This window comes from Nannospalax galili, unplaced genomic scaffold, assembly GCF_000622305.1.
Source record: "Nannospalax galili isolate Female #2095 unplaced genomic scaffold, S.galili_v1.0 scaffold577, whole genome shotgun sequence".
NCBI classification, from domain to species: Eukaryota; Metazoa; Chordata; class Mammalia; order Rodentia; family Spalacidae; genus Nannospalax; species Nannospalax galili.
In genome coordinates, this window is record NW_008340387.1 from 146,222 (window position 1) to 169,970 (window position 23,749).

General features: G+C 38.6%; 1 protein-coding gene across 2 annotated transcripts in view; it reads left to right on the plus strand.

Moving 5' to 3' along the window:
* Nucleotides 1-23,749, plus strand: part of Foxj3 (forkhead box J3) — a 127,697-nt gene that overhangs the window by 71,394 nt on the left and 32,554 nt on the right. The window contains exons 5-7 of one of the 2 annotated variants that reach the window (XM_008835412.2): nucleotides 1,312-1,395; nucleotides 11,987-12,088; nucleotides 20,333-20,461. In XM_008835412.2, the coding sequence (XP_008833634.1) occupies nucleotides 1,312-1,395; nucleotides 11,987-12,088; nucleotides 20,333-20,461 (315 nt within the window). The remainder of the gene's footprint in view (nucleotides 1-1,311; nucleotides 1,396-11,986; nucleotides 12,089-20,332; nucleotides 20,462-23,749) is intronic. The other variant, XM_008835413.2, reaches the window with a different exon arrangement.

Below are 23,749 nucleotides of genomic sequence, written 5' to 3' on the forward strand. Positions count from 1 at the left end.
ATAAAATTTTTTTTAAAAAGCTGGGTATGGCTGCATATGCCTATAATCCTGATATTGGGAGGTGGAGACACTCAAAAGCTCACTGGTTCAGTGAGAGACCCTGTCTCAAAACAGTAAGGTAGAAAGGATAGAGGAAGACTTTCTCCCTCCACTGCCACATGTGTGCTTGGACATGCATACCCGCATGTGCACATTCACGTGCTTGCACCACATACACAATACACATATTTAAAAATAATAAATAAGAATTAGTTACATGTTGTATTATTTACCTTTAATAAATAATAAAGCATTATGACCAAGGGAACTCAGACGGAAGAGTGGATCCAGGTCGCCGGAGGAGAAAGCTGAGAGCACTCATTTTCGAGCAGGCACAGGAAGTGAAGAAAAAGAAACTGGAAGTGGGGCATGGCTATGAACTGTCAAGCCTGTCCCCAGTGATGTGCTCCTCTAACAAGCAAGGCCCACCTCCCAGCTGATCCATGACCTTCCCAAAACAGTGCCACTAACTATCCACGTGTTCAAAAATGCTTGGAATGGGGGGGGGCGTGTATTTGGCTGTTTATTTCCTCTCTCATCTCTCTTTTTAAAAGTATTTTATTTATTATTTTCTTACTTTATGTGTATGAGTGTAGTATTGCCTGCACGTTTGTAAGTGCACTGGTATCATACAGTGCCTGAGGAGGTTAGAAGAGGATGTCAGATCCCCTGGAACTGGAGCTGTGAACAGTTGTTAGCCATCATGTGGGTGTTGGGAATTTAATCCCAGGTCCTCTGCGAGAGCAGCCAATACTCTTAACTGCTGAGCCATCTCTCCAGCCCCCTCATTTCCTATCTTAATTTAGTCACAGCAGAAATCTTTGGTCTTGAGTATTTGAGTTTATGATCTTTTTCCCTCTTCCCTCTTTAATAATTTGGTTATAAGTAGACTTTTTCTCATTCAGATTTTACTTTTCTCAGTTCAAAACTAGTGTTTTTGGATACAGTTGTGCATACCTGTCTCAGATGTTTATGAGGCCAAGGCAGGAAGACCCCAAGCTTGAAGCTGCTTGGGCAACTTAACAAGACCCAATCCCAAAGTGAAAATGTTCAAAGTGGGTATAATCAGTAGTAGAGAACTTTCCTGGCATGTGTGAGGCCCTGGGTTCAACTCCTGGAACCACCAACACAGATGGTATTTCTTAGGCTTTTTTTCTGTTGTATTCATTTACAAAATGTTTTGTTATGGAGCAGATGATTACAAACATTTCTGTAAATAATTTAAGATTTATTGTAATGTACAATTAATATAATTTATTTTTTTACCTTTAGGGGTCCTATTGGGCAATAGACACCAATCCGAAGGAAGATGCGCTGCCTACTCGGCCAAAGAAGAGGGCACGATCTGTAGAACGGGTAAAAACCCTTTATCATGAGTTCATGAGAGGTTGAGCATAGCAGAAATGTGCATTTTAAAAGTTCATTTCCAATGGAGCAGCTGTTAACTACAGCAAAAGTAACATTTTTGTTTACAGCATTTTTTTTGGGGGGGGTGTCTTTTTGAGACAGGGTCTCCCTGTAGCCCCAGCTGTCCTGGATTCACTATGGAAACCAGGCTGGCCTCAAACTCACAGAGATCCGCTTGCCTCTGCCTCCCGAGTGCTAGGATTAAAGGCATGTGCCACCATGCTTGGCCTTGTTTACAGCATTTTATCTTTTAAAGCATTTTTTCAAAGCATTTTGTCTAATCTTAATTCTTTGAGCAAAGTAGGCAGTTTAGAAATTCAGTAAATAGCTTTAACCTATTTAGAGCACACCTGTTGTGAGATTTACGTCCTGGTCCTCTGAGAGTCAATTTGGTATCCTTTGCTCTGCATCTAAACACTGAAGATTAGTTTTACAGAGTACAGCTGTCCCACAGACACTTTCTGCTTACGTTGGGTTTTCCCCATTCCCTTCATTCCCTCAAAATGCCTTTTCCTACTTTGATCTATGTAATAGTCACTTTGTAAATCAGGACAAAAAGACTGATAAGATAAATGAAACTGAGTAAATGTTTGGTGAAATTAATTTGAACTGTGCCTATTCCTGGTAAAGGAACATAATTTCTGAGTCTCAAAGCTAAGGGCCTTCGACAAGGTTTAAGCTGGGAATGCACGAGTTCATGAAGCAGGGTCTCAGAGCCTTATTGTCTAGCCAGCTTTGTTGGAGCCAGGTATCAAACTTTATAGAATTGAAGATGAACTTTTTGGCTACAATTTTTGACTTTTTACACAAACCAAGGTTTAAGAAGATAGATTTAGTACCTGGATATGGGGAATATAAAACATTAGCATCTACTGCCAGAATTTTTAAAGAAGGGGGAAAAAGTCACATTGTTGAACTTATGGCATCATTAAGCAGTTTGGATGTGTAAGTTGAAGGGCTAAGATGTTTTTTTCTGTTATTTATCTCCTCTGAAGTGCCTGCAGTCTGAATTGATTTTGGAAGTTTGAATTGATAGTTGGGTTGGTAAGTGTGGGTTCCCTTTTAGATTACAAACTTTCCTTTTATTCTATTGCATTTGTTTTATAGTTCTTAGTGCATTCCTTTATTTTTTAGGGTCCTTCCTGTCTCCCTTCCTGGGACACACTCTCTCTCTCTCTCTCTCTCTCTTCTGTGTTTCTCTTTTGGCTTTGTGATTTATTCTTGTGACATTTGACAATTACTAGAGTTTTACAAAGTTTCAATATCCTTAGCTGAAATAAGAGTAACAGGGCTCAGTTGGTAAAATGCTTGCAAGGACCTCAGAGCCCAGGTAAAAAAGTCAGGTGTGGTAGAGGGCATTTATAATTCCAGTACTAGGGAGGTAGAGACAGGCAGATCCCTCAAGCTTGCTGGCCCACAGCCTAGCTCTAGACCAGTGAGAAACCCTGTCCCCCAAAACATTAATGCATATTAACTCATGTAATTAAAAAAAAAATCTCAGTAAAGTGATAGAACCAATGTACATGGATATTAACCTGTCCTAGATTATTGGTACCACTCAAAACAAGGATTTGCTCTTAGGTAGTTTGCCTCTTAAGTCTCTGCTTTATATGACCACACTTCTGCAGGTGTTGGCTATGCTGAAAATCACAACACCGAATCAAATTTCTTTTCATACATATATATATTCTATATGGAAGAGAAGTCACCATATTTTATGTAAACATACATAATTGAATAGCAAATGATTATCATCAGTGATAGAAATGCTAAGCAACTAACTTTTCCCTATACAATAACTACAGTAATTTAAAATAGGTAATCCTGCTTGGAAAGGCCTCTAGGAAGATGTTTGAGAGACTACAAATTATGACTTGAAAATGTAACTGGTCTTTACACAGAATGAAAGGAAATTTGGCTTAGAGAAAATAGCATGCATGATTGACTCCTAAGTAGGAAGTATGGGCAAGCATAATTAAAGATCCTTTTTAACTGTAGCCAGGCATGGTGGCACACACCTGTAGTCCCAGCACTTGGGAGGCAGAGGCAGGCGGATCTCTGTGAGTTCAAGGCCTGCCTGGTCTACATAGTGAGTTCCAGGCCAGCTGGGGCTGCAAGGAGACCCTGTCTCAAAAAGACCAAAAAAAAAAGATCCTTTTAACTGTAATGAAAAGCTTAGGTTAAGGTATGGAGATTTAGGAATAGAAGATTTGTCAGGAAGATTAATATTTAAATAGAAAGCCCAGAGGCACAGAATGAAGGACACTGATTCAGTTTGATAGCCTAAAGTGTTGAGAAATAAAGTGAATATAAAAGGATACTTAATCTTTATAGAATACTTATTATAAAAAGATACTGAATATATGAAATTGCAGTGGCACTGCTCTGGGCTAGGGTTATAGTACATAATTGAGAGGGCTTTCTGGAAAGTTAGCACAATGTCAGGTTCCAAACATACACTGCTTGTTATTACTGTGTGTAATAAAATGGTGTATATTACTAGCTTACCTTGATAGGGCTCAGTGCTGTAGATATTGTGTGCCAGCTAGTATGCTCAGATGCTCTAGAGACATTTCAGAAAGCATGTTAGCAGAAGGATTAAGGTATAGAAGAGTATAATTATAAGAAAGACATAAAATATTAGTGTGTATAGAGGAAGGGGAAACTTGCTGGGTTATATAGCTTGGCTTTCAGGAAGAGATAAGCAGAGCAAGATGTGAGTAAATGTAAGAGATTTTTTTTTTTTTTAAATGTTTTTGAGACAGGCCCTTCCTGTAGTCCCAGCTGTCCTGGAACTCGATATGTAGACCAGGCTGGCCTTGAACTCACAGATCCGCTTGCCTCTGCCTCCCAAGTACTGGGATTAAAGGCATGTGCCACCACACCCGGCGTAACATAAGAGATTTTTAAAAAGCTGTAGTTTGTGTGTGTGTGTGTGTGTGTGTGTGTGTGTGTGTGTGTTCGATCTATTGGTAAATGTATGGGTGTGAACTCAGATTTCAGGTTTGTGCAGCAGTTGACTTTCCTGCTGATCCTTGTCTCCAGGCCCTTTTCACCTTATTTTTTGAGACATCATCTACCAGTGAGCTCCTGGGATCCATCGTTTCTGCCTCCAGATGCTAGGATTACAGATGCACACCTGGCTCCCCCTTTCTCCTTTTCTTCCTTCACCCTCTCCCTTGTCATTTTCAGTGTGTGTTGAGGGTCTGAGCTTGGGTCCTAATTGCTTGCATAGCAGACACTTACCCGCTGAGCCATCTCTGTGGTCCCAACCTATTTTCTTTTTGGTCTTTTTGAGACAGGGCCTCCCTGTAGCTCCAGCTGATCTGGAACTCAGTATGTAGACCAGGCTGGCCTTGAACTCACAGAGTTCTGTCTACCTCCAAGTGCTGGGATTAAAGTCGTGTGCCACCATGCCCAGGATTTTTTTTTTTTTTTAAATTTTTTGTTATGCTGGCGTGTAGGTAGGTGCAGCCGTGTCATGTAATGCCTGAGGAGGTCAGAAGAGGGCGTTGGATCCCCTGGAACTGGAGTCTCGGGCAGTTGTTAGCTGCCATGTGGGTGCTGGGATTTGAACCCGGGTCTTTTGGAAGAACAACTATTGCTCTTAGCTGCTGAGCCAGCTCTTCAGCCCCAAGAGCACTGGTCTTGTAAACCAGGAATCAGAGTTCCTGTAAGATTGCCCTGAGAGGCCACTATGTAAAGCTGTGGACATGAAGTAGTATGTTGCAGATAGCTTGTAGTAAGCAGCCTTCAGAGTGTAGGGTTGGATCTAGATGGGATGCAGGAGGGTCTGGTGGTGTTTGCAGCTTATATTCTCCTCTCCTTCATCTTCAGACTCTTTTAGTGCCTATTTATTTATTTTTATTATATATTTATTTGCTTGCTTCACAGCCTCTTGCATTTTCATAACCTTTGACCTACTTCTCAAATTGGATCCACAACCCAAGAAATCCTTATAAAAACACCTATGTCAGGGGCTGGAGAGATGGCTCAGCGGTTAAGAGCACTGACTGCTCTTGCAGAGGACCCAGGTTCGATTCCCAGCACCCACATGGCAACTATGAGCCGTCCTTAACTACAGTTCCAGGGGAATCCGAAGCCCTCTTCTGACCTCCGTGGCATTGCACTACACGGGTGCACTCACATACATGCAGGCAATACACTCATACACATAAAATAATAAATAGAATATTTTTTTAAAAGTTCAGTGACGAACTGAACTCTTAAATACTGTTAGAATTTAAGTGATTTAGCTTTTTGGTGCATTGTTTATTGATGTGTATATTTAAGTGGACTGTCAGCTGTGGTTAGGCTGTGGAGGGCATCCCTTCTGCAATCCTGCAAGTGTAGAGCTGAGGTAGAGATGTGTTTGGCGTGATAACAAGCAACAGGGAAGCTGCTGTGGCTGGACAGTGGATTGCAGAGGGAAGACTGGGGACACAGCCTCAGAAAGGCAGAAGGGGGAGGCTGGAGGCAGCTGGGTAGGTGTTTGTGACCATTGTGGAAACAGGTTTGTTCTGTTGTGAGGGAAAGCCATTGGAGGGGCACCAACAGAGTGGTGATACGATGTGTGACTACATTTTAATAGGATCACTCTAGTTCCTATGTGGAAGATCAGCTTTAAAGTTACAAGCCAAATAGAGTAAATTGCTGTAGGTAGAATTGTTTTAAATTCTCTAAAATGTTATCATAGAAATTATTTGAGGGTCTGGGGTGCTTTATATATATAATATGATTATCCAGTTTTCTTGAAACACAATGAAGTTTAAATACTTTTTTGTGAAGATAAAAGGTAAACTGTATATAGTTGTTAGGAAATGTTTCTGTTTAATTAGGACAAGAACTGGAAGATGGATGGATAGAAATTAGAAAAGCTGATAATCTTTTAAAAAATATTTGATTTTACTCATCTTTTGAGTGTGAGCATTCACAAACTTACATGTGCTGTGGTGTGCATGTGGGAGTTGGCACTCTCCTTCCACCTTGGGATCTGGGGAAGGAATTCAGGACCCAGGTCTTACAGAGCAAGCACTTACCCTGTCAACCATCCCACTAGCCCAAGAAGATAGTCTGCTGAAGGGTAGTCTGCATTTGACTGTGTATTTAAGATTGTTGTCATGTTATTATTTGTGGCTCAGTTTCTCAGTCGAGTCTTAGAAACAGTAAGGATTCAGTTAAAAGGGAGCAGTAGAGGAATGTGACCTGCACTCCTCTTAGCTGTAGAACTGAATAGATACTTAAGTTGGGTAGATACCCATTGTGTATGACATGGGAATACTGCATGTTGCTTCCAGTATATATTTAAACAAAATTTCCTGGTTTTAAAAGAGAGAAATCCTATTTTATTAAATTACATACATGATGAAAAATTTCCTGTGTACTCATTTTTAATGACTGGGTAGGATTTTATTTTTCTATAACACCTTTAAGGGATAGTTCTATACAATTAATTGCATAAGGTTTAATAACTTGAGGGTTTTGATGTCTGTATTAGTAGTGAATTATCACTTGTGTTAAGAGAACATTTTCATCACTTCCAAAAATTGCTTCTACTGTAGTCCTCAGGCAATCACTGACCTTAGGGAAATTGACATCTTAACAATATTTATTCCAACCCATGAAAGTATCATATTTTTCCATTCATTAGTATTTTTTTCTCAGGACTGGTTTTTAGTTTTCAGTGTAAAGGACTTGCATGTTTCTAGTTACACTTACTTATGAATATTTTGTTTCTTGAAGCTAATATAAGAATTTAGCACTTATATTTTAAAATATATTTTCAAGTTTATTGTGCAAGTATATAAAAATACAATTGATTTTTCAGCTGGGCATGGTAGCACACACCTTTAATTCCAGCATTTGGGAGGCAGAGGCAGGCAGAGCTCTGTGAGTTTGAGGCCAGCCTGATCTCAATATCGAGTTCTAGGCCAGCTGGGGCAACAGGGAGATCCTGTCTCAGAAACACCAAAACAACAACAAAAAAATTGATTTTTGTCTATTGACTGTATATCCTGTGGTCTTGACAGTTCATTAAAAATCCCTTGGACTTGGGGCTAGAGAGGTGTCTCAGCACCCACATGGCAGCTAACAACTGACATTAACTCCAGTTCCAAGGGAATCCAACACCCTCTTCTGACCTTCATGGGCATTGCAGGACACGGGTGCACTCACATGCATGCAGGCAATACACTCACACACACAGAGTAAAAATAATAAAATATTTTTTTAAATGCCTTGGACTATTCTGTGTGAATAATTATGCCATCCATAAGTAATGAGTTTTCCTTTACAATTTTTTGTTCTCCCCTGTACCTATGTTTGAAGTTACTACATTTGCAGGCCACAATTAACTGAGTCTTGCTATTTTAGTCCCATTAAACATTTTCTGCTTTTTTGTTGTAGTATATTTTAAACATTTAATGAAATTTGTATGGTTAGCATGTTTACAGTATGTTTTTGTTTGAACTATTTCATTGAGATTCTCAAATTTGCAGATTTTTCTTCCACTAAATTTCCAAATTTTAGTCATTATTCACATATTTTCTGTCTTCTTCCTTTCTTCTCAAAATCATGCCAACTAGACCTTTAAAAAAAAATCATACTGATAAGACTGAAGAAATGGCTCAGCAGTTAAGAGCACTGGCTGGTCCTGCAGAGTACCTGGGTTCAGTTCCTAGCACTTACATGGTGGTAGCAACCATCTATAACTCCAGATCCAGAATGCCTTCTTCTTACTTTTGTGGGCATTGTACACACATCATGCACATATGTCCATGCAGGCAAAACACTCATACACATAAAAAATTTTCTTGGGAGGCAGAGGCAGGCAGATCTCTGAGTTCAAGCCAGCCTGAACTCACAAAGTGAGTTCCAGACCAGCTGGGGCTACAAGAAGAGCCTGTCTCAAAAAGACCAAAAAATTTTGTACTAATTAGTAGAATTTTCAGTAATATTTCTGTGGCATGCATTGTGAATCTACCACGTACATTAATCCTTCTTGTTCCCTTGCCCCTTCCCAGTCACTAGTATCCATTTATTCTTGCTTTTAGATCACAGAAGCAGCTTATGGGAGGGTTTGTCTTGGCTACTGTTGGTGGTTGAGCCCATCATTGCAGGGAAGGCGGCAGCAGGCTTTGAGGTGGCTGTTCACATTAGTCCACAGTAAGGAAAGCTCAGTGGCTGCTAATGCTTGGCTTGCTTTCTCAATTTTATGCCATCCAGGGCCCCAGCCCAGGGAATGGGTTTTCCCTCGCAGCCATGCCCAGAGATTTGTCTTCAGGATAATTGTTGGTCCTTCAAGTTGACAATTGTCATAAACTGTCACTCAGACCAACTGTTTACTTGTTTGTCTTTTTTAGTTACTACTTGACAGTGAACACACAACCTTGTATTTCTGTGTCCGCCTTGTTTCACTTAGTGTCCTTCATTTCCAGCCATTTTCTGTAGTGACAGATTTCATTCTTCTTTATGGCTGAAAGACATGCCATTTTTTGTGCATAAATACACACACTTAAGTACATACTATATTTTCTTTATATCTATTGATGCCGTCTAGGCTGATTCTGTATCTTAGCTATTATGAACAGCTGATAAACATTGAATATGTGTAGATAGAGCTCTTTCATGTCTTCATTTTGTTTGGACAGCTCTTCCCTGCATACCAGAGTCAAATAACTAGGCAATTTGATATTCTAAGTTTAATTTTTGAGGAGCCTTCATGCTGATTAATAAAGTGGCTTGACTTTACCTTCCCAACAGTGTGTAAGCATTCCTTTCTCCTTGTATCCTCATTGACATTTCTTGTTTTCTGTGTGATATTCTAACCCAGGTGAGATGGTATTCATTATAGCTTTTATTTACATTTTCCTTATGGCTTAAATAATATTCAGTGATTTTTTTCATATATATTCACTTGAGAAGAGTCTTTTTAGAACATTTGCCACTTTTTAATTGGACTGTTTGAGATATTGGTCCCCATTGGATGAACATCATGCAAACATTTTCTTCTGTTGTATGTATGGATGTCTCTTCACTCTTCTGTTTGCTGTTCAGCAACATTTTAATTTGTTGTGATCCCATTTGTTGATTTGTTTCAGAGTTCTGTCCAGAAAATCATTGTCTATACCAGTATCTTGAAACATTTTCCCAATATTTTCTTCTAGAATTTTCAGTTTCAGGCCTTAGGTTAAGGTCTTCAATACATTTTGAGTGGATGTTTGTACAGGGTAAGAGGTATGTTCTACATACCCACTTTCCCCCATCATTTTAAAGAAGCTCTTCTTGATTTAGTACATGTTTTTGGCACCTTTGTTTAGAATCAGTCAGCTATAGATAGATGAATTTATTTCAGCGTTCTCTGTTCTGGTCCATTGGTCTATGTGTCTTTTTCTATATTGGCATTATGCTGGTTGTTACTGTGGCTCTTAGTATATATGGAAATCAGATATTATTACTCTAGCTTTCTTCTTCTTGCTCAGAATTGCATTGTATATTTAGTCTTTTGTGCATCCACATACATTTTAGGATTTTTTTCCTCCCTTCTGGCTCTGTGAAGAACCATTTTGATAAGGATTGCACTGATTGTGTGAGGTAGCGTGGACATTTAAAAAATATTATTCTTACCCATAGACATGCTAGGTCTTTTTGCCTTTTTGGTATTTTCTTAAGTGTCTTTCTGAAGTTTTACAACTTTCAGTTATTGTTTTATTTATTTATTTATTTTAAACTGCTGATTTTGATTTTTTTTTTTTCTCCCTTCTGAGACAGGGTCTCCCTGTAGATCAGACTGGCCTCCATCACACAGAAATCTACCTGCCTCTATTTCCTGAGTACTAGGGTTAAAGGTGTGTACCATCGCACCCAGCAGCTGCTGGTTTTTTAAAATGTGATTTTTATATCCTGCAATCATTTTATCAGTTCTTATAATGTTTTAGTGGAGTCTCTGACTAGACTTTCTTTGAGACTGTCCTGTAGTTGTGCTTTTACCATTTTTTGTTTGTTGCTGTTGATGTAGATACATTCTGTTGATTTACCTTTAAGTTGAATCTTTCCTCTTTATATCCCATTCTCATATAAAGTCCACCCACTGATTCTTACAGCCCACCCACTGACTATCTAAAATTTTGATTTTTTTCAATATTTTTATTTCTCTACTGAGATTTTTTTTTTTTTTTTTTTTTGGTGGTCGTTTGTTTGAGAGAGACAGTGTAGTCCCAGCTGACCTGGAACTCATAATGTAGACCAGGCTGACTTCAAGCTCGCAGAGATCCTCCTGCCTCTGCCTCCCAAGTGCTGGGATTAAAGGCATGCTCCACCACACCCGACTTACTGAGCTTTTTAATTTTTGTTCAGATGTTCTATATTTCATGAGCACATGTACAATACCTACTTTAACATCAGCTTTATTTCAATATCTTAATCTTAGAATAAGCATCTGTAGTTTTTTTTTTTTTTTTTTAGGGTTTCTTGTTACTTTTGTGAGGATGGTGGTAGTGCTGAAGATGAATCCAGGGCTTCACACATGACTCTGTTAATGTACTCTATGCCAGCTGCAAGTGTGAGCCTTTAAGAATGCATGCTCAATTGTGGTCCTGTGTAGGACAAATATTTTCTTGCCAGAGAGGAAATATATGTGAAACTGGCATCATGGTTACCAGTTATTTATATTTGCCTTTCTTAAATTTCCAGCATTGAAGTTGAACTTGTGAGATGCCTTGAGGGAGAGAGATAGGAGTTATGTATATTCATCCTAAACTTGAAGTGCAGAAAACTTGTATTTTGGAAATCCAAGTTCGCTCTATAAAGAATGCACATGAAGCTGTATTATTTAGGATATTGTTTTGTTGCTCTTATTTACAAAGCAGGAATAATAAAATTATAACCGAGAGGCTTAAACTAAAGAGATTAATTTCTCTCAGTTGAAAGCAAGCAAGCTGATAGGTTGGGTCAGAGGAATATGCAGTCCTGCTCCATTCCAATGTCTGGATTCTTTCTAGTCTTGTTTTCCAGTGCTTCTCAGGTACTACCTAACTCAGTTTCAGATTCAACAAGGCATACTTACGTTCAGTTATAACATGAGGGGAGCAATGTCTGGCAAGCAAGTGCCTGTAAAGAAATGCTGCAGAAGTTACATACATTACTGCTGCTCAAATGCATCCCATCGGCCACGCTGTAGTCAAATAGCCACAACTAGCTGCAGAGGAGTCTGGGAATGTGGTCTTAGCTGGGCAGCTACGAGTAGAAAACTTTGTTATTCAAAAGAAGTGGAGAGTGTACACTAGAGGACCGTTAGCCAGCTCTACTGTAGAGGTGCATAACTTTTGTCAGCTTGTTCTGAAACTCATTAAAAGAGTGGTGGTATCAGGTGTTTAGCATATCAGTAGCATACTGAAATACAGAAAAAGAGATTACAATGGCTATTCATTTTCAAATATAAAGCACAAAACCAGATGTTGAAGATTTTGATGAAATCCCCAAACTGTGTTAAAATTGCTGGATCTATGAGCTAATGATTATTCATTTTGTTCTTATATTTTAGGCCTCTACTCCATATAGCATAGATTCAGATTCTTTGGGAATGGAGTGTATTATTTCGGGAAGTGCCTCTCCAACTCTGGCAATCAACACTGTGACTAACAAAGTAATTTCATTTTCTAAACATTTTTTTTAAATGTCCTTGAGTAATATATTTAATTTGCTTTTATAATGACAGTATTGTATGTGGTCAAGTTCACAGATGATATATTTTCTTAACTCTATAATGTGACAGCCTTGGGACTTGATTCCAAAATGTTTTGAAGTATGCACAATGTCAGCCCTAGTGGGACTGTCTGTAACCCTAGCTACTCGGAAGGCCAAGGCAGGAGAATCACAATTTTAGGACCTGCCTGGGCAGAGTGAGGTCAAGACCAACCTCAATAATTTAGTGAGACCTTGTCTTCAAAAAGAAAGGTAAGGAACTATGCATGGTGAATGGCACATGCCTTTAATTCCAGCGCTCAGGATGCAAAGGCAGGTGTCAGATCTCTGAGATTAAGGTCAGCCTGGTCTACCTACTGAGTTCCAGGTCACCTTGGGCTACAGAGAGACCTTGTCCAAAAACAAAACGAAATGAATATAAGGGCAGATGAGATGTCTCAGTAGGTAAAGGTACCTGCTTGCTCCCAATCCTGAGGACTTGAAGTCAGTCCTCAGGGCCCACAAAAGAGAGCCAATTGCTGCAGTTATTCTCTGACCTTGACACCCCCTCCCCTAGTCCAGTCAACCAGCCAATCAATTAATCAATCAATTTGTTTTTTAAAAGCTGGAGATAACAGCTCAGTGGTAAAGTGCTTGCCTAGTACATGTAAGGCTTTGGGCTCAATCCCTCTCTGGTAATGTACCAAAAGTAAATAAAATTTTAAAAAAGAATACGAATAAACCAAAACAATTAGAAGAAAATATTTGCCAGCAGAAATTAGAAAGTACTTATTGAGAAGCTGTATACTAAATGTAAATTCTTTTGCCAGTTCCCATTGATAGAATTTCTGAACTATCATTTTATTAAATCAGTTTGTTTCCAAACATTGATTAGCTTAAGTTTCTTTTCTTGTTGCTATGATAAAATACCTGACAAAAGTAACTTGAGGGGAAAAAAATTATTTTGGCTCCTAGTTCATGGCAGAAGTTGAGGAGACAGGAGCTTGAGGCAACTGGTCACATTGTAGCTACAACTGGGAGCAGAGGATGAATGTTCAAGCTTGCTTTCTCCATTTCATATAGTCAGTATAAAGTGGATTGGTCCTGCCCACAGTTAACCTAATTAAGATAATCCCTCAGGGGCCTATCTCCCAGGTGATTCTACATCCTGTCAGGTTGGCAACACTAATCATCATAGGAGTCAGCAGAGTCCAATAAAATAATTCGGACAACTTAGAGAGATCATTGTAATGTTGGTCAGCCCATTTTTGTGATTTTCAATCTAGAAAAAGACTCAAATGGTATTTGGTAGTTTTTTGTGTTACTGGGCCTTTAGATACATAGGGGGATGAAAATGTTTCTCCAAAATAATTCCCTTATGTCAGAGTTCTAAAATGCTTTGTGAGGTTCATGAGATGGTTACGTTTGATACCCATTTCCTTCTCCTAGACCACATGGATCTTGAAGCAGTACACCTCTCATCCTGTGCTCACATTCTCTTATCCTTGTGTCCATCTTGGCCCTGCAGCTTTTACCCTCCTTCCTCTTTCTAGCTTATCCTTGTTGTAATTCTGCCTTTTTACGCTTCCATTTTCTCACGGACACACATAAGTACAAACATAGACATCATTATATTGTTACAGCACTCATAGAATCTGTTTGTAGAAAGGTAGTAGATAAAGAGACACATTTTCATCAGTGATAGAATCAGATTTCAACTCAGGAAGGGCACTGACAGCTGAAGTCTACTAATGTTTTTCTTTCTCACATGGCAGTTAATGTCATAATCACATTCACTTAGGGTGAAGGGAGTGTTTCTGTGTTTGCTGACTGTGATGGACTTCAGTGAACTCTAAACAGTTTAGTTATTCTGACCTTGTGAATAGGGCCTACAAATCTGTATTTCTAAATACCATTCCTGATGGTAGACAGCTCAGTTGGAAAGTTTTGATGAAGTGGATGGTTTAAAACCAGAAATCCTGAGTACTGCTTTTGCAGTAGTCTATAGAGGTGCTGGTTATTAGGAGACAGTTGGGAAGAAGTAATGTTAGGACTTTCTGACCAAGTAATGCAGTGTCCAAGGAGCTGGAGTTTTTAGACTTCTTTTTTAGATATGGACTAGTTAATAGCAAACCCTTTGGTCTGCCTTTATAAAATCTTCCCCCCCACCCCAGCATGTACAAACATGTACACACATACACATGCTGGGGGGTATGGGGAAGTAGAGACATCTAGTAATTCAGGGACCAGGATCTCTGAGAAAAGGCAAATGCACAATGGGGTAAACTCTTCCCATTTTCCCTGGCGACATTTCCTAGCTGCATGGCATAGCAGCTAAACAGAGCAGCAGCCTAGAGCAGACACTGCTAGAGATACCGAAACTGGAGTTGGGTCTCTGAAATGACTAGGTCTTAAGGAGACAAGATCCTGCAGAACATCAGAAATTAGTTGAGGTTTTTTGTAAGGAATATCCTCTCCAAGTATTTATTAAGTCCTAATTTTGTGTGTTTGGGTTCAGATATAAAGTAGATTTTTACTAGCTAGTATTTAGAAAAGGGAGGACAAAAATTGCAGTTCACGGTCGTCAATGATGAGCGCCTTGGTAAATGCTATAGGCTACCTAATTGTGTCAGGATAGAAGTTTGTTCTTTGAATAAGGACAAACCAATGTAGATCAGCCTTGGTTGTTTCTAGAGTGGTGTGTAAATATTCTTATTGTAAGAAGACAGCTAAATTCCATTTGGAGCATCTGTAATTTTTCACAAAATTATCGATCAAAGTTCCATACCTTATGAACCACTGCTCTGGGCTACTTTAGTGGTTAAGAGCACTGACTGCTCTTGCAGAGGACCTGGGTTCGATTCCCAGCATCCACATGGCAGCTACAAACTGTCCTTAACTCCAGTTCCAAGGGAATCCGAAACTCTCTTCTGACCGCCACATTTCACGACATGGGTGCACTTACTTACATACAGGCAATATACTTATACACATTAAAAAAAAAGGGGGGGGGGTAAAAGAACATACCAGTGTAGTAAGGAAAAATAGTCCCAAAAGTAAGAAGAAAGAAGGAAAAGAATAAAAAAGAAATTAGAACAAAGGGAAACAAATAGTATTTAAATCTAATTACATTAGGAATCATGATAAATATAAGTACAGAAAATACTTAAAAGACAGTTTATCAGACTGCTTGGGAAAATATCCAAATTTTTGCTACTTACAAGAGATACATCTTAAAGAAGAATATAATTGAAAAAAGAGGTATTTTATTGTGAAAAATAATTTCATAAGTATAATTTGTATGCACCTAATAACATAACCTCAAAAGCTGATAGGATTGAAAGATGAAACAGACAAATCATTGATCAGAGCAAGGAGATGAAAATCAAAATCAAGATAACAAAAAGTGCCATTAAAATTGTAGAAGATTTGAACCAAAATTAGGAATTTTATATACAATGTTGTACCCAATAATTGTAGAATATACATTGAGATGCCCATGGAGAAGTTACCAAATTAATCATATGATAGTGATGTATCTTAGGCCATAAAGGTCTCAACAAAATCTAGAAGACAGTGTACATTTTTGATATAGTGGAATTAAGATCAGAAGTCATAGCAAAAAGATTACCAGAAAAAATTTCCAGAATTTGTAAGTTAAGCAGTATATTCCTAAATTACCTGTGGATCAAAGAAATATGATATAAATTGGAAAATACTACTTAAGAGATACGAAAAGTACAATCTATGAGAAGTACAAATATGACACCAAAGCGTGTGCCATATAAAGTAATAGCCTTAATTATGTGTACTAGACTTCCCAAAGGTTACTTATTAGCCATTTAATAAGCATCTAGAAACAAAAGCAAAGCAAATCCAAAGAAGGAAGATGGTGATCAAAGTAAGGGAAGTCAGTGGAGTAGAAATTACGTGTAATCATCAACAGGCAAGGTGCTTAAGATCATTTCTAGGGATACAGAATATGTGTTATAAAATAAGACAAAAGCCATGTCTGTTTAATAAAGTAATATCTATTATGGTATCTAGTAAAAAATTACATGCAGCAACTGGGTGTGATTGGCACCTGTAATCCTAGCACTCAGACTGGGACTGGAGGACTATATAGCAAGAACTTGTCTCAAAGCAACACAGATTATCAGCCAGCATAGAAGTGGTAAAGAAAGAAACATCCACACTGTGGAGAAAACCAGCAGTCAAAACAGATGCAGAAATGACACAGATGATAGAAGTGGTGTAGCAAAGAACTTTAAGACAGTTCTGTATTTCATGGAGAAGCTAAAACATATTGAACATACTGTGTAGACACATGGGAGATATAAGAAACCGAAAACTGTCATTCATAGATATCTTGATTGTTTACAGAGAAAATACAAAAATCTGAAGGTAAAGCATTTGAACTTTAATTGAAATTTAATAATAAATTTAGCAAAATCTGTTGGTGTAAGGCCAACATTTGATTTTAAAAATTTTGTATTCTGAATACTATTCACAGACAGGAAACTAAAAATAAAAATTTTTGCTTTTGTTTCTTTATTGTGGGAGGGCAGTGTGCATGCGGGGGTCAAGGTTAGTTTTCTTCTTCCATCGTGTAAATTCTAGAGATTAAACTCAAGTCTTCAGTCTTTGTGGCAAGTGCCTTTACCCACTGAGATCTTGCTGGCCCAGCAAATCATAAAGGAAACATTTATGTTAGTATTAAAAAATACACAAAATACCTTAGAGTCAATGAAATATGAATTCTGCAGAAAACTGTAAAATACTACCGAAAGAAAGGAAAAATATAGCTCAGTAAATAGATGGTTTTTACGCAGAAAACTTTTGTAAAGAAGTCAGCTTTTCCAGAATAGATGCAGACTTAATGTGATGCCAAGCAAGATCCTGATGTGCTTCTGAGAAATGACAAGCTGATAAATTCTGAGTCCAATGCCTAGCTGGAGAGGATGCTGAGATGGGGGTGGGGGTGGCTTACTTGGTAAGGCCTTGTGTATCAGTTACTTTTTTCATTGCTGTGACAACATATCTGACAAGAAACAGTCTAGGAGAGGAAGGGCTTACTTTGGCTTATAGTTTGAAGGAATGCAGTCCATCATAACTGTAGGAGTAAGAGGCCACTGCAGTCAAACGCACAGAGTGAATAGGTGTCAAGCTATAAGACCTCACTGTCCTCTCTAGTCACCCACTCCTCTAGCAGTGCTTCACCTCTTGAAGGTCCCACAACGTCACCACCAGTGAGGACCAAGTGTTCAAATACGTGAGGCTTTGGGTTTAAATGTGGGGACCTGAGTTTGATCCCATGTAGAAATGCTAGATATGGGAGCTGGAAAGATTGCCCAGTGGTTAAGAGCACTGACTGAATGAGTTTACAGAGGACCTGGGTTTGGTTCCAGCACCCACATGACAGCTAGCAACCACCCCTAAGTCCAATTCTGGGGGATCTGACTCCCTCTTCTGGCCTCTACAGGCATTGTACAACAAGGGTGTGCATGTGTATATATATGTATGTATGCATATATATATATATATACACACACATGCACACAGGCAAAACACTCACGTACATAAAATAAGTTTTTTTAAAAAAGCCAAATATGGTGACTTGCACTGGGAAGGTGGAGATAGGATCACTGTGGCTTGCTGGCCAACCATCTATCCTGGTTGGTGAGCTGCAGGGCAATGAGACCATATCTCAAAGAGGATGATATTGCTGAGGAAGGCACCTGTGGTACTCTGGCCTACACACACACACACACACGCACATATAGACACACACACAAAGAAGTTCTTAAAACTCTTCTAAATATCAAGTAGGAGTACACCTACTGTAAATGAAACTGGGGTATTAGCATAATGAACAGACTCATTGAACAATTTCAGCAGTGTCTTTGATGAATGGTGCAAGATTAATGGGATAGTAATTTGTTTTGTCTAGAAAAATCTGTTTTAGATGACTGTGAAGCCTAAATAATAATAAAGTTCTCAATCAGAGAAAAATATTTTTAGCAGGAAGAAGGCAATAACAAAGATTCAGAGCAGATGATAGAAATAAGGAACAAGGCTTTGTGAAAAAAGACAGTAATGATTCCAAAATAGACTTCCATGTAGTGATCACCCAGCAAAACAGGATAAATGTGATGACAACTGGTGCTGATGATGTGCTCAAATCAGGGCAGTGATGCCCCTCAGTACTAGTGGTCATTGTATTCTTCACTATCACAAATCTTGAGCTAAACAAATGACAGAAACTAAAAAAATGGACTGAAGAGATGACTCAGTAAGAGCACTGGCTGTTCTTGCAAAGGATCTGGATTCAGCTCTCAACATCCACATGGCAGCTAACAACCATCTGTAACCCCAGTTCTAGGGGGATCTGGCACCCTCTTTTAACCTCTGTGGGCAGTGCCCGACACAAGTTACATGAATGCAGACAATACACTCATACACACATTTAAAAAAAAAAGATTTAGGATTATCTTTGGTTAGGATTATCAAGAGAAACAGTTACTAAATTGTGACCATTGAGTGAATGTCGTCTTAGTATTCTGGGATGACATGAGTAGAATGCAGAAAGCACTTCTGCATACCCTGAACATAGGAGTTGTTTCAAAGGAGAACTTTTGAGTGATCCAGTTCAGTGGCACTGTGTTCGTGGATTACTGTTTTTACTTGAAAGGACAACTGACAGTGATTATTTACTTCGAGTACTGGCAAATAATTTCTTAGAAATGAGTAAAGTGAGTCTGCTACTTCAAGGTAAACATGTGACATTATTTCTTGTGTTAAATTTGGGCTTTCAAACAGAAAACAAAATTTTAGACACTATTACAGTGAGACTGTTAGTTTCTCAAAATTTAAAAAGATATTTCTGATGAGGTTGGGATGATGTTAACAAGTGTAATTTTTGTTTTAAAGTTTTATTTTTATTCATGTATTTATGTGTGTCTGTGTGTCAAAAGAGATCAGAAGAGGCGGTCAGATTCCCTGGATCTGGAGTTACAGGCGGTTGTGAGTTGCCCATTGTGGGTGCTGGAAATCAAAGTTGGGTCCCCTGGAAGAGCAGCACGTGCTCTTAACCACTGAGCCATCTCTCCAACCCCAACAAGTATAACCTTTTGATGTTGTATGATGAGCTCTGTCAACGTTTAGGAGATCTATGTGATTTAGCAAATCATTATTTTTCAAATAACCAATAGATGGTGTTATAAAATTATGTGTGGCAAACGGTCCATTCAAAGTACAAGGCAGAACAGTGGATTTTTAACCTAGCATAAAAAGTTGATTGCCATGGTTTTCTGATTCCACATTACAACTTATGTTTAAAAAATTGCTACATGTTATGTTTTGATGAATCAAAAACTATCTACAGCTGCCTGAAAAGTGTATTAATGCTTTTTGTACTTCCACTTGAGCAACACAGCAGCAGACTGAATGTGGAAGTAGCTAATATTTTTCTATCAGACCAGATACTGAGAATTTACAAAAACATTGAACAGTACTACTCCTTCATTTTACTTGTTCACTAGGATGAGATTTTTAATGTTAACTCATAATTGGGTTAGTAGTTATTCTAAAATGAATTTACTTTAATTTCTAATATGACAATGTTTGGTTATTTATTTATTTTTTATTTGTGTGTTTGAGTGCTTGGTCTGCAGATATGTTAAGTGTATGATGTGTATGCACTGCCCACAGAGGCCAGGAGAGGATGTTGGATCCCTGGAACTGGAGTTAACAATTGGTTGTTAGCCACGCTGAGGGTACTGGGCACTGAACCCAAGTCCTCTGCAAGAGCAGCTAGTGCTCTTAACTGCTGACCCATTCTTTCAACCCCATACCAGTTTTAAGAAAACAGTATCATATATGTATATATGGTTTTATGAATGTGTTGGATTTTAAATATTCTAGTCACTATAATACCTATGTTTTTTTTAAATGTAGCACAGACATACACATGCACCCCTACATGCAAAGTTCCTACACATTATAAAATCTTTTGATAGTAAACACTTCCCAATTACATTGAGTAAATTTAATTTGTATACTTCTAGATGTGTACCTTAGTTTGAGAGAAGTGAGATAATTATTTCATGGTGAATGTGGAATTAATAATGAGCATGGAGTTGGGGTAGCCGTCTTCTTTCTTCATTGAAGAAACCATTTAGTCAGGTGTTGTTTTTCTTCATTCCAGGTAACATTGTACAACACTGATCAGGATGGTAGTGACAGCCCACGAAGCAGCCTTAACAATAGTCTCTCAGACCAGAGTTTGGCATCTGTTAATTTGAACAGTGTTGGAAGTGTGCATAGTTATACACCGGTAAGTCTCGATGAAGTTAGTTTCTTTAGATATTGATTCAGTGCTAAAACTCATAATTGGCATAATTGAAATGCAGATAAGATGGTTTAACAGGGAAGGGCACTTGCTGCCAAACCCGACCTGAGTCCCATCCCTGGAGCCACATGATAAAGTGAGGGAGCAGATTCCTGCAGGTTATCCTCTGACCTCTGCCATGAGTGTTTTGGCATGTGTGCCTGTGTCATGCTTTTCCCACCCCCCTCTTTAAAATAAATAGGGAAAAATTAAGACCTGTATTCTTCACTCATGAGTCCATGAATTTAGTAAGTAGTGCAGACTTAGTTTTTATTTTGGTCTGGAAAACAAAGCCATGCTGTAAAGAGACTTACGTGTAAATGTTCTTGTTCCTGTACTCTTTTTTATTTTTTATTCTTATTTATTTTTATTTTATTTTATGTGCATGAGTGTATTGCCTGAATGTACGTGAGTGCACCTGTGTTGTGCATTGCCGTGGAAGTCAGAAGAGGGTGTCGGATTCCCCTGGAACTGGAGTTAAGGACGGTTTGTAGCCGCTATGTGGGTGCTGGGAATCGAACCTGGGTCTTCTGCAAGAGCAGTTAGTGCTCTTAACCGCTGAGCCATCTCTCCAGTCCCTATTTTTTTAATTTTTAAAAACCCCTATTACAAGACTATGGGTTATCATATTTCTTTTCAAACAATCTGGCTATGATCCTTACTTTCGAGCAGAGTACAGAGTCCAAGAGTTATACACCACACTGTTGACAGGTGTAGATAAAATCTCAGCAGATCACTCCTTAGTTTAGGTAATCAATAGAAAAACACAAATGGGACAACATCCAAAGGAAGGAACTTGAACTCGTAAAGGGAAGCACCAAGAACTCAGCAGAATTGAGGTTCAATTGATATAGATGTTTGCTCTGCAAAGCTGCTGTTGGTGCTCCAATGGAAAACCTGGAACACAAGAGTAACAACCAAACTCAGTAGAAGAACCAGAAAACAGAAAAAAAATTACAAGAACACAAAGCCACCTGTAATCCAGCACTCGGGAACCTGAGGCAAGAGAATCATGCCAGATTTGAGGCCATCTTGGGCAACATAGTTTGAGGCTAGCCCAGGATATACCACAGTGAGATTCTGCCTCAAATAAAGAAAAGACAGCAAATATGGAGCACTGAGAAGTACAGGTGTATCCACAGAAGCCAGAGAGATTGATGCTGAAACAATGTTCAGAAGAAATAGTGGTTTCAAGGGTTCTGGGAAAAAATGATGAGGAAGAACCCTGTGTTTTTTAAGCACAGCATAGCAAAATTTAAAAGTAATCACCCACACAAGTACTCTGGCAGAAAAAATAAGTTAGGTATAAGGAAACACATAGTAGGCATCTCTTTAGCAATACTAAATGCCTGAAGATAATGTAACACGATGCAGAGTTTTGAGGGATAGTTGAGTAACAGATGTTAAGTCCAGACAAATTTTCTTATTGTAAAAGCCAGAGAAGGCTTTTTTTTTTTTTTTTTTTTTTTTTTTTTTTTTGCTTAGTGGGTGGTGTATACCTTAGTCCCAGTACTCAGGAAGCTGACGCAGGAGGATTGCAAACTTGATGACAGCCTAAACTATGTAGCAGGACCCTGTCTCAAAACCAAACAGAAAATATGAAGGAAAAGAAAGAGACAGATTAAAAAGAAAAAGATGTTCTTTGATGTATGTCCTTTCCTTGTTTCATGTGTCCTACCTAAAAGAAAGGAGTCATCCCTCAGTGGGGATGGGTTTTAGCTTTTCCTCTTCCCCCAAGAGGAAAGACTTAATCAAAATGCTCAAGTTCCGTATATAAAGTGGTATAGTATTTGCACATGGCCTTCACACATTACACATATTTTAAATCATCTTCAGATGACTATGTATCTAACACAATGCAGATGGGATATAATAATTGCTTTCCATTTTATTTTATGTGTATTAGTGTATTGCCTGTATGTATGTAAGTGCACTCATGGAGGCCAGAAGAGCCCATTGAATTCCCTGGGCCTGGAGTTACAGGTGGTTGTTAGCTGCCATGTGGGTGCTAGGAACCAAATCCAGGTCACCTTGAAGAACAGCAGCTCTTAACCACTGAGCCATCTCTCTAGCCCCTTTTTAATTTGTGTTTAGTTGAATCCATGGACATAGAATCCACAAATACGGAATGTCTACTGTAGTCAGCTATCAAGAAATGAATCAAAGACTCAGTAATGTAAAAGGAATAGAATAATAAAGTAAAATAAACAAAGATTTTAAGTTACCTAGGTGTAAAGTATTTTGAAACCAGTAGAAATCAAAGAGCAGGGTTCAGTATTACAAAATATAATAAAAGTAAACATTATACATTTATTGGGGCTAAGAACATAGCTTAATTAATAAGCGTGCCCCAGCACCATATAAACCAGGCATGTTGGTGCACACTTAGAATCCCCAGTCCTTGAGAGGTGGAGCAGGAGGATCAGAAGTTAAAGGCCAGCCTCAGCTACAGTGGGAGTTCAGGTCTAGTCAGGAGACTTGTTGACAAGAAAGAGCATGAGACCATCTACTAGAAAGAAAAAGAGAGAGAGGGAGGGAGGGAAGGCAGGAGGGCATTTATCAAACTAGGGACAAAGGAACTAACATATCTCTATATAAGTGGATTAAGCTCAGTTCAAAACTAGACATTATAGCCTGAAAAGACTGAGTTGACATCCAGTGAGACAGTTACAATGAATTGCTTACATAGATTAAGTTTAAATCAAAAGTATTTTAAGTCTGTACATAGTTTAAGTCCGTATAAGTAATTAAGCTATGCAGTGTAAGCCAGACCAGATTGGTGTTTACTTCTTGCACCTCATAACAGCAATACCAAACCAGAATATCCATGTGACAGACTGTGAATAATATAATAATAATAATAATAATAATAATAATAATCTAGTGGAGGAATAAATTGTATACTGCAGCTAAGCAGTTAATGACATGCAGCAGTGGCCATTTTGGGAGTAAGAATGACCCATGCCTACCTGAACCAGGGAGACAGATGAGAAAGGTGGGTGAAAAGCTGCCCTGTGGTTGCCTCACAAGATAGGGCAGATGAGAACTTAACCTTCGCCAAGCCGCTTCTCACCCTGTGCTCTACCAATATGTAGGTCAGCCTGCCATCTAGCTCTTGTATGATTTTTGTTGCATGTAAGGTGACCAGGATGCCAGTGGTGGAGGTATTCCCCTACACAAAGTTAATATTTTTCCCTGTTTTGACATGTGCCTTATGAGCATTTTGAAGGACTT